This window comes from Cherax quadricarinatus, chromosome 8 (genome assembly GCF_038502225.1).
Source record: "Cherax quadricarinatus isolate ZL_2023a chromosome 8, ASM3850222v1, whole genome shotgun sequence".
NCBI lineage: Eukaryota > Metazoa > Arthropoda > Malacostraca > Decapoda > Parastacidae > Cherax > Cherax quadricarinatus.
Genome location: NC_091299.1, coordinates 15,848,084 through 15,864,448, shown reverse-complemented (window position 1 = coordinate 15,864,448; position 16,365 = coordinate 15,848,084). Strand labels below are relative to the sequence as shown.

General features: G+C 39.6%; 1 protein-coding gene across 4 annotated transcripts in view; it reads right to left on the bottom strand.

The window, feature by feature from the left end:
• Positions 1–16,365, bottom strand: part of LOC128685385 (zinc finger protein 549) — a 185,965-nt gene that overhangs the window by 53,860 nt on the left and 115,740 nt on the right. For all 4 annotated transcript variants that reach the window (XM_070082902.1, XM_053771899.2, XM_053771900.2 and 1 more), the window contains exon 5: positions 9,656–9,786. In XM_070082902.1, coding sequence (XP_069939003.1) covers positions 9,656–9,786 — 131 coding nt within the window. The remainder of the gene's footprint in view (positions 1–9,655; positions 9,787–16,365) is intronic.

Here is a 16,365-nt window from a genome sequence, read left to right as displayed (position 1 = left end):
ATTAAGGCAGTTAACCAAATTTCTTCGGTAATATTTCTTAAGGATGTTGATATGATAAAGCTTAGGTTTCCCCTTGACTTCTATGAGGTAGTCAACTTTCCCACAAATTTTTAATACTTTATATGGACTTTTCCACGCTACTAATAATTTATTTGACTTGATAGGCAAAAGTACAAGAACTTCATCCCCTACGTTAAAACTTCTCCTCTGACTTTTGGAGTCAAAATAGGTTTTGTACTGGTCCATTGACAAGCTTAGGTTTTTCGAAACTATGTCAGAGATCTCCTCAAGTTTGGATCTAAGGTCAAGGAGAAACTGGTAAGAAGACTGAACCTCAGCATTTACCTCCTCATTAGTCCATAAGTCATGAAGGATGGACAGTGGACCTCTGGCCTGTCTACCATAGAGAAGTTCAAAAGGTAAAAACCCCAAAGAGTCACTGGGAACTTCCCTCATGGCAAACAAAGCACAGGGTAGGTAACGATGCCACTCCTTAGGTTTAAGGGAGCAAAGTTTCCTTAAAATGGACTTGAGAATCGAATGCTGGCGCTCAATCCTCCCATTACAGCTGGGATGATAGGGTGTGGTGAAGAGAGGCTTCACTCCCAGAAGTTGGTATAGATGTTGCATTAAGTCAGATGTGAATTGTGTCCCACGGTCAGACAAAATTTCTCTAGGGATGCCCACTCTGGAGAAGATGGACAAAAGGGCTTCAGCCACCTCTGTAGTAGTTATGGTCTTTAAGGGAACGGCTTCAGGGAAACTCGAAGCATAATCAACTAATGTTAATATATATCTATGTCCCCCAGATGAAAGTGGAGATAAAGGACCAACGATGTCAATAGCTACTCTTTCAAACGGTACCGTAAAGATAGGCATTTTGACCATAGGTACTCGCCTGGTACCTCGGGAGGATGACAGTTGGCAAACTTTACACGATCTACAATAGGTAGTGATATCTGAGGACATTTTTGGCCAAAAATAGGTTTCCCTAATTTTATTTAAGGTTTTACGATGCGAGAAATGTCCGGCCACTGGCAGGTCATGAGCCATTTTAAGAACAGTCTCTCTGCATTGACTTGGAACAACTAAGATGGAATAGTCTATCTCATCTGAATTTAATTTGAATACTGACTTGTACAAGATATCTTTTATATATTCAAATTTATATGAAAAGTTTTTCCTTTGGATAACTTGATTTTGTTTAGTGGCATTATGGCAATTCTGAAGAGAAGGGCAATTACGTTGTAAATTGACAAAGGAGTCCTTCGATATGTCTAAAGGCTTAAAGTCAGGGAAAATCAAAGGATGGACAGTAGGAGAAGCATGGGCTTTGGTCTGAGCCCTAGTCAAGACATTTATGGTATCGGAGGTGATATCTTCACTTTCATCTAACAAGTGAACCGGTGATCCTACTACCTCGCTTTCGAGAGTAGCATCACTGGTTTTTAATCCCACATGAATCTCACGAGACATTGTCTCATCTGAACTTTCGAGGGGCTTCTCCGACTCTACAGGAAGAGGATCTGAAACACTTATATCCATCTTTGGTGATGAAAGGTCAACCTCAGAAGGAAGAATGGCACCTTTTACATTACCTATTAGTACGGAGCAAGAAGTGATGGGAGCTAGTACGGCTTCAGACCAACCTGTGAGGTAGACCTAATGTAACAACGGATGGTAGGAAAAGTGTCTGTACGGCCCAAGTAGTCTGAAAGTATAGCAGAGGAATGAGTTTCTTTAAGAGTAGGGAACAGCTTATCAGAAATTACTATACTTGTGCATCCAGTGTCTCGTAAAATGGTAGATACATTAAGTCCATTAACTGTTCCTGAACAGAAGGGTGCTTGGTCATTACAGTCTTTAAAACATCTTCCAACTTTCTGGACCTTCTTAGAAGGACAATCTGGACGTTTATGTCCCTTAACACCACACAAATGACAAACAGGAATAAAAGAAGTCATTTTACTTTCCACTAGAGGCTTTGATTTCTTAAGGTCTGATGAACCCTTGCCCTTAGGGTTCGATCCCTTTAGGTCTTTATAGGAATTGTGAGCCTCAGCATACAGGTCAGCAGCCTCAGCAACTTCCTCAGCTTTAATCAGGTTATGTTCTATAATGAATGTTCGTATCTGGTGAGGAAGAGCTGTCAGGAACTGGTCAGCAACCATGAAGTCTCGAAGAGATTCATAACTGTGATCAATTCCTGAACTCTCTATCCAAAAATCGAACTAATGAAAGAGTGTTACCTGTAACTGTTGAAAGTTCTGGCCAGGCTGTAAGGTGGCATACCTGAAATTTTTCCTGTAAGAATTAGTGGTTTTTTGATATGCTTTAAGGATTGCCTTCTTTATTTTTTTTTTTTATTATCACACTGGCCGATTCCCACCAAGGCAGGGTGGCCCGAAAAAGAAAAACTTTCACCATCATTCACTCCATCACTGTCTTGCCAGAAGGTTGCTTTACACTACAGTTTTTAAACTGCAACATTAACACCCCTCCTTCAGAGTGCAGGCACTGTACTTCCCATCTCCAGGACTCAAGTCCGGCCTGCCGGTTTCCCTGAATCCCTTCATAAATGTTACTTTGCTCACACTCCAACAGCACGTCAAGTATTAAAAACCATTTGTCTCCATTCACTCCTATCAAACACGCTCACGCATGCCTGCTGGAAGTCCAAGCCCCTCGCACATAAAACCTCCTTTACCCCCTCCCTCCAACCCTTCCTAGGCCGACCCCTACCCCGCCTTCCTTCCACTACAGACTGATACACTCTTGAAGTCATTCTGTTTCGCTCCATTCTCTCTACATGTCCGAACCACCTCAACAACCCTTCCTCAGCCCTCTGGACAACAGTTTTGGTAATCCCGCACCTCCTCCTAACTTCCAAACTACGAATTCTCTGCATTATATTCACACCACACATTGCCCTCAGACATGACATCTCCACTGCCTCCAGCCTTCTCCTCGCTGCAACATTCATCACCCACGCTTCACACCCATATAAGAGCGTTGGTAAAACTATACTCTCATACATTCCCCTCTTTGCCTCCAAGGACAAAGTTCTTTGTCTCCACAGACTCCTAAGTGCACCACTCACTCTTTTTCCCTCATCAATTCTATGATTCACCTCATCTTTCATAGACCCATCCGCTGACACGTCCACTCCCAAATATCTGAATACGTTCACCTCCTCCATACTCTCTCCCTCCAATCTGATATTCAATCTTTAGTAGGTTATAATTACATATGATATCCTGCGACAAAGTTGCATAGATATTCAAAGCAGTACCAGAAAATAACATTCCTAACCTGGTAGCCCAGGTGTCAGCAGGCCATTCACAGAGGGTAGCGGTATTTTCAAACCTGATAATGTATGAAGTTATGTCTTCCCCCTCTGTGAAGGGAGGTAAATTAGGTGTTGGAATATGTGCACTGACTGCACGTTGTTCCATTACTCCTTCCTCTAATTGTTGTTGTGTAAAAATTAACTTTTTATTTTCTAATTCAAGGCGAGATTTTTCGAGCTCGCGATCCTTTTCTCTTTCCTCAAGTTCTCTTAATTTAACTTGTTCTTCACGTACTCTAGCTCTTTCCTCACGATCAAGTCTATCACGCTCTTTTTGGTCTTCTCGCTCTCTTTCTAACTGTCTTTCTCGGATTTCTCTCTCAATTCTCTCTCTCTCCTTTTTCTCCTGTCTTTCAAGGTTCTCTTTCTCCTTTTTCTCTTCTCTTTCAATTCTCTCTCTCTCCTTATTCTCTTCTCTTTCCCTTTCTAGCTGTCTTTCTTCTCTCTCACTTCTCTCTCTTTCAAGTCTTTCCTGGATCTTAGCACTAATGAAAGATTCTAAATTTTTCCCTGTTATTCCTAACTTACTTCCAGCATTCATCCAAAACTGGTATTCATCCATACTTGCAAGAATAACTTACACTATCAGGGGAAAATGAAACGGGTATTAAAGAAAACGGAGGGTTCAATTCCTGCTCCGCTCAAACTGTAAATAAACCAGAGGGCTCGATCCCTGCTTCAATTAAACAATATGTATTAACGAAAACGAAGGGTTCTATGCCGGTTCCGAGCAAACAGTAAGTAGAATGGGGTCCCTTGACCATCCAATCTTCTCGCCAACAAATCAAGTGTGTCCTATGACAGTTCCCTTGATATAATGAAGAGCTCAATGAAACAAGTTGTCACTGGAAAATCTCGGGTCCCTAGAGTCTAATCCTCCAAAGTGTTTCAAGCTTACACACAATTAGGTGGCAGAATTAAATATTATATCCTGCCTGACTTGACTTACAATAAATTGAGACTATAACAATCACCAAATCTTTTAAATACCTGTACTGTAGTCCTACCATAGAGAATGATTACTCATGGCTGGTGGTAACCGTCTGTGGTATGCGGCGTTGAAGTTCCAATGGTAGATTCGAGATGGAGTTGAATCTTGATTCAGTAGAGTTGATCCTGGCAAGGTCGCCACTTGTGAAGGGAGGTAAATTAGTGAATAGAAAAAGAAATAATAACAGACAAACATAAACACTTTATTATGTAGAAAATATAAAACACTTAAATATGAAATATTAATCCTACATTAAAGAAAATGAAAAATATAAATGATAACTGAATTCAATGCTAATTTAACACTTTGGTGTCTGGTGTTGGTGACACTGCTTGTTGAAATCGTAGCCGTTGCTGATGATGGGGGGGGGGGGGTCGCAGGTGTTGGTGACCACCACTGGCTAGTTCTTCACAGGTTCACGCCGTGAGTAGTATCCCGATGACAGGAAAGCAGGTTCTTTACCGCTGCAATGATGTGGGGTTACGTCCTGCAATTTCATACAGGTGCACAGGTACTTAAATGCAAAATGGGGAAGTCTCTGGATGTTAGTCCTTCTCCTGTTCTGCTCGTTGATTGACAGGTGACCCTCACTGTCATCCAAGAGTAGTGTTGGGAGCTGTGAGTCGAGTGATTTACTGTTTGACCAGAGCCCCACACGTCACCTTTCGAGGAAGGGGTGGAAGAGGGAGGGGAAGGGATAGCGGGAGCTAGACTGACCCTACGTTAACAAGCAGCCGGCAATCAAACTATCACTTTAGGGGTGGGGGAGAAAAGGCGGGAAAAACGGGAGTGTGACTTACCCTACCCTAGTAGCCGGCAATGAAACTATTGTTACTATATTGCTACTCCTATCTATTAAACTTTTCCCTCACATCCAACCCTCTTCAACCCCCCAACTACTCATCTTTGCACTAGCCCACCTTTCTGCCAATAGTCGCTTATATCTCGCCTGAACTTCCTCCTTCCTTAGTTTATACACTTTCACCTCCCTCTTACTTGTTGTTGCCACCTTCCTCTTTTCCCATCTACCTCTTACTCTAACTGTAGCTACAACTAAATAATGATCCGATATATCAGTTGCCCCTCTATAAACATGTACAAATATAACAAAAAAAAAAACGTAGATCAAAGTTTTTTACACGTTTTCAAATGTAAAAAAAAATGATGATCTACTTTTTTTACATACAGTGGAACCTCAAAAACCAAACTTAATCCATTCCAGGAGCTAGTTCTAAATTCGAAAAGTCTGAAATTCGAAGCAATATTTCCCATAAGAAATAATGGAAATACAATTAATCCGTTCCAGAAACCCAAAAATATTCACACAAAAAATACATTTTATAGAGATTAATTACAGTTTTACATAAAACAAATACTATACAGTGGACCCCCGCATAACGATGGCATCACATAGCGATTTTTCCGCATACCGATTACTTTTATCGCAAAATTTTTGCCGCGCATACCGATTAAAAACCCGCTTACCGATTTTCGTCCGAGACGCGTCCAATGTGCCCTCAGCCAGCCTCACATGTGCCGGCCGTCCCATTGTTTACCAGCCAGCCTCCGCGGTAACATCCAAGCATACACTCGGAATATTTCGTATTATTACAGTATTTTCGGTGCTGTTTCTGGAAAATACGTGACCATGGGCCCCAAGAAAGCTTCTAGTGCCAACCCTACACCTCAAAGGGTAAGAATTACTATAGAAATGAAGAAAGAGATAATTGATAAGTATGAAAGTGGAGTGCGTATAGCCGACCTAGTCAAGCTGTACAAGAAACCCCAATCAACCATCGCTACTATTGTGGGCACCAGAAAGACAATCAAGGAAGCTGTTCTTGCCAAAGGTTCAACTGTGTTTTCGAAACAAAGATCGCAAGTGATGGAAGATGTTGAGAGACTCTTATTGGTGTGGATAAATGAAAAACAGCTAGCAGGAGATAGCATCTCTCAAGCGATCATATGTGAAAAGGCTAGGAAGTTGCATGAGGATTTAATTAAAAAAATGCCTGCAACTAGTGATGATGTGAGTGAATTTAAGGCCAGCAAAGGTTGGTTTGAGAGATTTAAGAAGCGTAGTGGCATCCATAGTGTGATAAGGCATGGTGAGGCTGCCAGTTCGGACCACAAAGCGGCTGAAAAATATGTGCAGGAATTCAAGGAGTACATAGAAACTGAAGGACTGAAACCTGAACAAGTGTTTAATTGTGATGAAACAGGCCTGTTCTGGAAGAAAATGCCAAGCAGGACCTACATTACTCAGGAGGAAAAGGCACTCCCAGGACATAAGCCTATGAAAGACAGGCTTACTTTGTTGATGTGTGCCAATGCTACTGGTGATTGCAAAGTGAAGCCTTTATTAGTGTATCACTCTGAAACTCCCAGAGCGTTCAGGCAAAAGAATGTCCTCAAGGATAATTTGTGTGTGCTGTGGAGGGCAAACAGTAAGGCATGGGTCACTAGGGAATTTTTCTATAACTGGTTACACCATGCATTTGCCCCCAATGTGAAAAATTACCTAACTGAAAAGAAATTAGAACTTAAGTGCCTCCTGGTGTTAGACAATGCCCCTGGTCATCCTACAGACGTGGCAGAGCGACTTTATGGGGACATGAGCTTCATTAAGGTGAAGTTTTTGCCTCCTAATACCACGCCTCTCCTGCAGCCCATGGACCAGCAGGTTATTGCAAACTTCAAGAAACTGTACACAAAAGCTCTGTTTGAAAGGTGCTTTGTAATGACCTCAGAAACTCAACTGACTCTAAGAGAGTTTTGGAGAGATCACTTTAATATCCTCAATTGTGTAAACCTTATAGGTAAGGCTTGGGAGGAAGTGACTAAGAGGACCTTGAACTCTGCTTGGAAGAAACTGTGGCCAGAATGTGTAGACAAAAGGGATTTTGAAGGGTTTGAGGCTAACCCTGAGAATCCTGTGCCAGTTGAGGAATCCATTGTGGCATTGGGAAAGTCCTTGGGGTTGGAGGTTAGTGGGGAGGATGTGGAAGAGTTGGTGGAGGAGGACAATGAAGAACTAACCACTGATGAGCTGATAGATCAACTTCAAGAGCAAGAGGCCAGACCTGGGGAAACTGGTTCAGAGGAGGGGAGAGAGAAATTGAAGAAGTTGCCTACTACAAAGATAAAGGAAATCTGTGCTAAGTGGCTTGAAGTGCAAACCTTCATGGATGAAAATCACCCTCACACAGCTATTGCAAGCCGTGCTGGTGATTATTACACTGACAATGTTGTGAAACACTTTAGGCAAGTCATAAAGGAACGAGAGGTACAGGCCACTATGGACAGATATCTTGTGCGAAAGAAGTCCAGTGACTCTGAAGCTGGCCCTAGTGGCATTAAAAAAAGAAGGGAAGTAACCCCAGAAAAGGACTTACTACCTCAAGTCCTAATGGAAGGGGATTCCCCTTCTAAACAGTAAGAAGATAATGCTCTCCCCTCCTCCCATCCCATCAATCATCACCAGATCTTCAATAAAAGTAAGTGTCATTTAATTGTGCATGCCTTTTTCAGTTTGTGTGTATTAAAATTAACATTTCATGTGGTAAAAAAAAATTTTTTTCATACTTTTGGGCGTCTTGCACGGATTAATTTTATTTCCATTATTTCTTATGGGGAAAATTCATTCGCATAACGATTATTTCGCATAACAATTATCCCTCTTGCACGGATTAAAATCGTTAACCGGGGGTCCACTGTAGTTTTTAATTATGTATAGTAATACATATAAAATAACATTTTTACTTACCTTTATTGAAGATTGGTGATGGCATCTGGAAGATAGGGAGGAGGAGAGAGGGAGTTGGGGTTAGTGTTTGGAAGGAGAATCCCCCTCCATAAGGACTTCAGGTAAAGCCCTCTCTGGGGTTACTTCCCTTCTCTGTCTTTTAATGCCACTAGGACCAGCTTGAGAGTCACTGGGCCCCTGTCTCACAAAATAACTGTCCACGGTCCTCTGTTTCTGGCGCCTCTTTAACATTTCCCTAAAATGGGACATGGTTCTGTCACTGAACTTGTTGCAAAGATGGCTTGTTTCAGCTTGCTCAGGGTGGTACTTCTGCACAAACATTTGGACATCATTCCACTTGGCACAAATCTCCTTAATCTTTGAAGAAGGCACCTCATCCACTCCCTACATTAACACCTTTTGCAACATCAGCTTCCTTGATCTGTTCTTTCTTTGACAGGATAGAACCGATGGTCGACTTGTTTTTCCCATACATCCTGGCAAGCTCAACAAGTCTCACACCACTCTCATACTTCTGTATTATTTCCTTCTTCACATCTATGGTGTTTCTCACTTTCTTTACCACAGGGGTACCACTAGCAAGTTTCTTTGGGCCCATGGCAGCTTATTTCACAGTTCCACAAGCACTAAACACAACGAAATAGTCGTAAAATGCGTGAATGAGAGCGCAGGTTAGTGTTCACTCAAGCATAAACAAAGCTAGACTGCTCACGGCGCCTGCGCGAAGATGCGGACAGAGCGGGCTAGCAGACAGGTCCCGTACACAGCGGTCCAAAAATAGGGGCGCGTTCGATAATAGGGACACAGTTTGTCCGAAAAAATGGTCCTATTTTCGAAACTTTCAATATGTGATACGTTCGATTTTTGAGGTTCCACTGTACTATCAAATGTTGAAAAACGTATATATACGTTTGGACCGTTTAAAGGTTAAATTCAATATATTGAATTTAAATAAGATTAGTGCAACATATAAACTAAAAATTTTATATTGAATCTTCTAATCTGTCAATTCATATCCTCAATTCCTTGTTCCCTATACAAGTGCTACTTCATTGAGAGGGTTGGCCCATGCAGAATCTGAGATATTTGAAACATCTTTTGGTATTAAAAAGTCTTTCAAGGAAATTTGTAAAACTTCAGCCAAAGAATTTCACATGTTGGTTTGGTTATCCCAGTGAAATTTGCCCCTTGCTAAGCACTACTTAAGCAAATGCATACAATCAAGGAAAAGTACACAGGGACCAAAATAAAACAAAATAATGGGAAAGTAATATTGTGGATGCAGAGAAAACTATCACTCTACCTGGTGGTACATCAAATTACCAGGTAGTCTGCCAGACTACCAGGCTATTTATCAAACTACCAGGTAGTATTGCAGTGAAAGTAATATATTCAGGGAAAGCACTAAGCCCATAAGAGTTATACACTGTTATACAAGAGAGAGGTGGTGGTGCTGGAGTGAAAACACAGCTGAATAAGAGAACTATCAGTAGGAGAAAAAATCAGAATTTACGTCACTAATTACACCAAATGAAGTTAGTACAATTACCCTTTATGTGCAGAAGTCATGTGGAACTTTCTGGCTCTCTGGTTGTAAAATGCCACTCCACAGGTAAGGCAGGGAAATAACTGCTTTGGAGCTGTGCCAGGATGAGTTAGCAAGTGCTTATCACGATTTAACTGCAAGTAACAAATAAGAACATAAGAATGGAGGAACACTGCAGAAGGCCTACTGGCCCATGCGAGGCAGGTCCTTATCAAAACGACCTCTACCTGAAGCTACCCAAGAAATAACTCCCATACCCAATGGCACCAATCAAACCCAGCCCCTCCCAAGTCTATCTTCATACGGGAGGTTCCTTACAAATAATTAAGTGGTTATCATTCGTGAATACTGTATATATTTCTTAAATATTTATTATAAGTTTAATAGGCTAACAAAACCATAAAAATGCAAGAAATGGTGATTACTTAGGTACGTATATAATAATAACCATAATTAACACTTCCACTTATTATACAGATTGCGGCCTAAGTCATATTACCGAGATAACCATAAATATATTTGGCAGCACTGATATGGCAACAATTATTCATTATGTTGGGTGCAGCAGTGCACTGACAAGCTGGTGGTTTCACAGAAATTCCACTCTGCGGTACTGACCCTCGTTTGTGTTTTACAGGGTTGAAGAATGAACAGAAAATTAGAACCCTTTGAGGCATCATTTATTTTGCACTGGGTGTTTGGAGCACTAGGTAATTTGTGGGGAAAAGGTCCAAGCCATAGATCTATACCTTGTCCATAGTTCACCGTCTTTGCAGAGGCCATAGTTCTATGCCACGAGCTCAGTTCACTCAGATAAGCTGTGAGCGGTAAATCTGGGCCTAGATATGAAAGACTGGATCTATGTGGTAAGTGTGCACTATATAAAACAAATCCCACAGCAAGCAGTGCAAAGTGAGAAAAAAAAACTGCAACCGTGTCTGGATTAAAACACCGAATTTGTGGTGTATTTTCATATGGTTTTAACAGTTGTATTTATGGTTTCATTTCATTTCATTTGATAGAATGGAAGATATATTACAAAAATAGAGATGATTTTGATTGGTTTTAGTACTGAAAATAGCTTGAAATTGAGCTCAAAGTAGCAGAAATGTTCAATTTTTGCCGATGTTTAAGAGTAAACAAATGACGTCACACGTCCAATATATGTCAACTGGTGGGTTTAACCCTTTCACGGTTGGTGCTGTACAAGTGCAGCTTGCACACCAGGGTTGGTGCCATACTAGTACCCATAAATTCTAGCACCTTCAAATCTAGTGAGAAAGCTGGTAGGCCTACATATGAAAGAATGGGTCTATGTGGTAACTGTGTGCAGTATAAAAAAATTCCTGCAGCACACGGTGCATGAGAGAAAAAAAACTCCGACCGTGTTTTTGGTTTAAAACAGCGACTTTGCACTGTATTTTTGTATGGTATTTATGGTTGTATTCTAGTTTTCTTAGTCTCATTTTATAGAATGGAAGACACAATACGGAAATTGAGATGATCTTGATTGGTTTCAAAATGAAAAGTACCTTGAAATTGAGTTCAAAGTAGCAGAAATGTTCGATTTTTGCCAAAGTTCAAAAGTAAACAAATCATGCCAAGCGTCCAATACACATCAACTGGTGAGTCTAATATTCTTCCACAAGTGTGCTAATATTATTTATACCATTTCTACACTAATGCAGTAGTCTGCATAACAGTAAAGCTTCTATTTTTTGTGAGAATAAAAATTCAAAGTGGAAAGCAAAAGAAATATAACAGAGGCCTGGGGACGTGACTAATGAACAAAGGAAATGTTATTTTACGCCAGGAATGTCTGTCTTGTTTATTCTGGACCCTATTCAGAAATTGGCATCTTTTGAAATTTGTGTGAAACTGGCAAAATTACCAATTTCTGACCACTTCATTGGATAGTTGAAATCAGCAAATGGGTAGTTTCTTGTACTCATTTAATAGAAAAAATGGAGTTCTAGTAAAATAGGTATGATTTCTGTCAACTGGTACATTGAAATTGGCCGAAAATAGGGCTCTAAGTGGGCAAAATCGCCGATGCGTAAAAATCGTCGAGACCGCTAACTTCGTGAGAGCGTAATTCCATAAGTTTTCCATCAAATATCATACTTTTAGTGTCATTTTGATTGGGAAAAGATTCTCTATCATTTCATAAGAAAAATAACTATTTTTTTTTCGAAAAATTTCCGACCCTGAGAACAAGTTTAACCCTTTGGGGGTCGCCAGGCCCTCTCAGAGACTTGTTCTCAGGGTTGCCAAAATTTCAAAACAAACAAAAAAATTATTTTTTCTTATGAAAAGATAGAGAATCTTTTCCCAATCATGAGACCAAAAGTATGAAATTTGATGGAAAACTTATGGAATTATGCTCTTGCGAAGTTAGTGATCTTGCAATGTTTACGTATCGGCGATTTTGCCCACTTTGAGCCCTATTTTCAGCCAATTCCAGTGTACTAGGCAACAAAAATCATAACTATTTTGCTAGAACTCCATTTTTTCTATTGAATGAGTACAAGAAACCACTCATTTCCCAATTTTAACTATCCAATAAAGTGGTCAGAATTTAGCAATTTTGCCAATTTCACACAAATTTCAAAAGATGCCAATTTCCAAATAGGGTCCAGAATAAACAAGAAAGACATTCCTGGCACTAAAATAACATTTCCTCTGTTCATTAGTCATGTCCCCAGGCCCCTCTTACATTTCTTTTGCTTTCCACTTTGATTTTTTATTCTCACAAAAAAAATAAGATTTACTGTTATGCAGACTACTGCATTAGTATAGAAATGGTATAAATAATATCTGCGCACTTGTGAAAGAATCTTAGACTCACCAGTTGACGTGTATTGGATGCTTAGCATGATTTGTTTACTTTTGAACTTTGGTAAAAATCGAACATTTCTGCTACTTTGAGCTCAATTTCAAGGTACTTTTCATTGTAAAACCAGTCAAAAATCATCTCAATTTCTGTAATATGTCTTCCATTCTATAAAATGAGACCAAGAAAACTAGAATACAACAATAAATACCATACGAAAATACAGTGCAAAGTCGCTGTTTTAATCCAAAAACACGGTCAAAGTTTTTTTTTCTCATTACGCACTGTGTGCTGCAGGATTTTTTTTATACTGCGCACACTGACCACATAGACCCATTCTTTCATATGTAGGCCTACCAGCTTTCTCTTGCTAGATTTGAGGGCGCTAGAATTTATGCGTACTAGTACGTCAAAAACCCTGGTGCGTAAGCCGTACTAGTACGGCCGAAACCCCCAAAGGGTTAGGAGAGGACCTGCCAACCCTAAAAGGGTTAATATACATTCAAGAATGCGCTGATATTATTTATACAATTATTACAATATTGCATAACAGTAAATTTTCTATTTTTTTTGGTGTGAATAAAAATTCTTTATGCAAATAAAAAATAAAAATGGAATTCATCTGTAAAGCCTGGAAATGTAATAAACAGAGGAAATGTTATTTTAGTGCCAGGAATGCCTGCATTGTTTATTCTGGACCCTATTTTGAAATTGGAGAATTTTGAACTGTGTGAAATTGGCAAAATTACCAATATCTCATCACTTTTTTGGGTAGTTGAAATAGATGAATGTGCTCAAACGATAAAATAGAAATACAGTGGTCCCTCGATAATCGTAAAGCTTGATAGTCGTAATTTTCAAAAATCGTAACATTTTCATCAAAACATTGGCTCGCAAATCATCATTTGACTTGCAAATAGTCGTTCGTCTGGGACACATACACACAGCCCCAAGCTGCCTCACACTCCATTCCCAGCCAGTGTGCCATTGTTTATCAGTGAGTGAGGATGATCTCACGAGTTCATACGATACATTTCATAATATTCCATTTGTTTTAGTGCTTGCAGCTGCTAAATAAGTCACCATGGCTCCAAAGAAAGCTTCTAGTGCCAGTGCTTTGGTAAAGAATGTGAGAAACACATATAATTTAAGAAAAAGTTTGTAGAAAAATATGAAGGTGGTGGTGGTAGAGTGGAAGCAGTTGTGATAGTGGTAGAGGGTGGTAGTGATGGTGGTAGAGGGTGCTAGCAGTTGTGATAGTGGTGGACAGTGGTAGTGATGGTGGTAGAAAGTGGTAGAGGGTGCTAGCAGTTGTGATAGTGGTAGAGGGTGGTAGTGATGGTGGCAGAAGGTGGTAGTGATGGTGGTAGAGGGTGCTAGCAGTTGTGATAGTGGTAGAGGGTGGTAGTGATGGTGGTAGAGGGTGCTAGCAGTTGTGATAGTGGTAGACGTTGGTAGTGATGGTGGTAGAGGGTGCCTTCAGTGATTCAGCGATTCTACCAACTCCTCCAATGTTGTTAGAGTTATATAGGGCTACAGAAAACACCACCGCCTCAGCTGCTGCTTCACCACCATTATGGACGGCTTACCCTCAGTGGCCCTTATACACCCAACAACAACACAACACCTCTCGTGACATACATGACTTATTTTATTCATTCTAGAGAATATTCCATGTTTCTATGTTATTAATATTGTTTATTATGTCATATTAGTTGAATTGTGATAGATAAATAAGTCGCAGAGTTGATACAGATCCACCATCACAAATCCGGCAATCAGTCATTCGGTTCCTTCAGTTATTCAGCACTAATTTTGGCTAGCATAATTTCAAATTTCCAGGGTCGCCACACCAACCTGCTGGTACTGTCTGGTGGTGCTACTTGCTGCATAAGTCATTCCAATTTCTTTTTCTCCATTTATTGTTTTAACCTGCTCACTTTTAGCCCTAGCCATGGTTCCAGTGAATAAAAGAAATGCTTCTCATTATGTAAAGCACCTACACAGTACATTATCCATTAAAGATAAGGTGGCTTTGAAGCCACTGTCGGTTGCCATGAACTCAGTCTCATGAAGCAGGAGAATATGCTTTATTATTATGCTAATATCAACACTACAGCTTATTTGCCTATCACAATTGATCTAATATGACATAAGAAACAATATAAATAATATAAAACATGTTAAATACTCCAGAATGAATATTTGGCATAACACCAAGCAGTTCGACAGAGTTATGTAGAGGATATGGTAAACAAATACCATTCTCCTATCCCTGTCTTGGTGGCTTATATTAGAGAAAACGGAGTATAGCACAGGACTAACTGTGATATACACTCGTACTCCACCATAAACATAAAACAAAAAAGTTATTTTATCTCTCTAGATTATCACACATAACATATGTGTAGAGAACCTAGGATAACCCCAAAAAAGTCAACGTGGCTTATTTTTAGTACCTGGCTTGGGTTAGCCATATATGATTTTTGGTAAATATTCGATTCCCAGCCAGGGTAGAAATATTAGGCGTGTTTCTTTACACCTGTTGTCTATGTTTACCCATCAGTAAATGGGTACCTGGGTGTTAGTCGACTAGTGTGGGTGTTATCCTGGGACACTGACCTAATTTTCTTGAAATACTCAGCATAACAAGTGCCTTTCTAAACAGTAGTATGTCACTGATGTCAGCTAGGCCTGTATACCTTGTACATGTACGTGCAGTATATAAAGATATTAATATTATTATTATTATTATTATTATTATTATTATTATTATTATTTTCTCAGTTGTTTGTTGGGTTACCTTATTCAAACTTGGGCAATGTATGATGGAAAGATACTTCTTCACGTACACCAAAAATGAAAGAAATCAGACCAGAAATGGCGGAGTTCACTTCTCAGTCATTAGCGGCCGCTTAGAGGTATATTTTTGTATGGTTGTTATGGTTATATTCTCATTTTTTTCGGTCTCATTTGATAGAATGAAAGATATATTACAGAAATAGATATGATTTTGATTGCTTTCATGACGAAAAGTACCTTGAAATTGCGCTCACAGTAGCGAAAATGTTCTATTCTTTAGTGAAGCTCAAGAGTAAACAAATGATGTCACCGTCTAATACCTGTCCGCCTGCCAGTCCAAATTCCAGTACGGACTCAAGAATGGATTGACATTATTTATACAATTATTACAATAATGCAGTAGTCTGCATAACAGTAAATCTTCTTTTTTTTTTTTTTTTTTTGTGAATAAAAATTCCAAATGGTAAGCAAGAGTAATATAAGAGGGGCCTGTAGCCATGACTAATAAACAGAGAAAATGTTATTTTAGTGCCAGGAATGTCTGCATTGTTTATTCTGGATCCTATTTTGAAATTGGCATCTGTTGAAATTTGTGTGAAATCGGCCAAATTGCCAATTTCTGACCACTTTATTGGGTAATTGAAATAAGTGAATGGGCGGTTTCTTGTACTCAGTTGACAGACTAGAAATAAATAAGTTTATTCGGGTATACACAAATACAGTTATATAGATTATCATACATAGCAGTGTATGTATAGTGAACCTAGGATGACCCAGAAAAGTCAGACAAAGTGACTTATTTCCAGTACCTGGCTTGGGCTTGCCATATATGATTTTTGGTAAATACTTTTTTTTCCTCAGTTGTTTGTTGGGCTATCTCATTGAAACTTGGGCAATATATGTTGAAAAGATGCTTCTTAACGTACAACAAAAATAAAAAAGACGGACAATAAATAAGGGAGTTCACTTCTCAGCCATTAGCTGCCTCTTTGCAGTATATTTTCGTATGGTTTTTATGGTTGTATTCTCATTTTTTGGACTCATTTGATAGAATGGAAGATACATTACAGAAATAGAC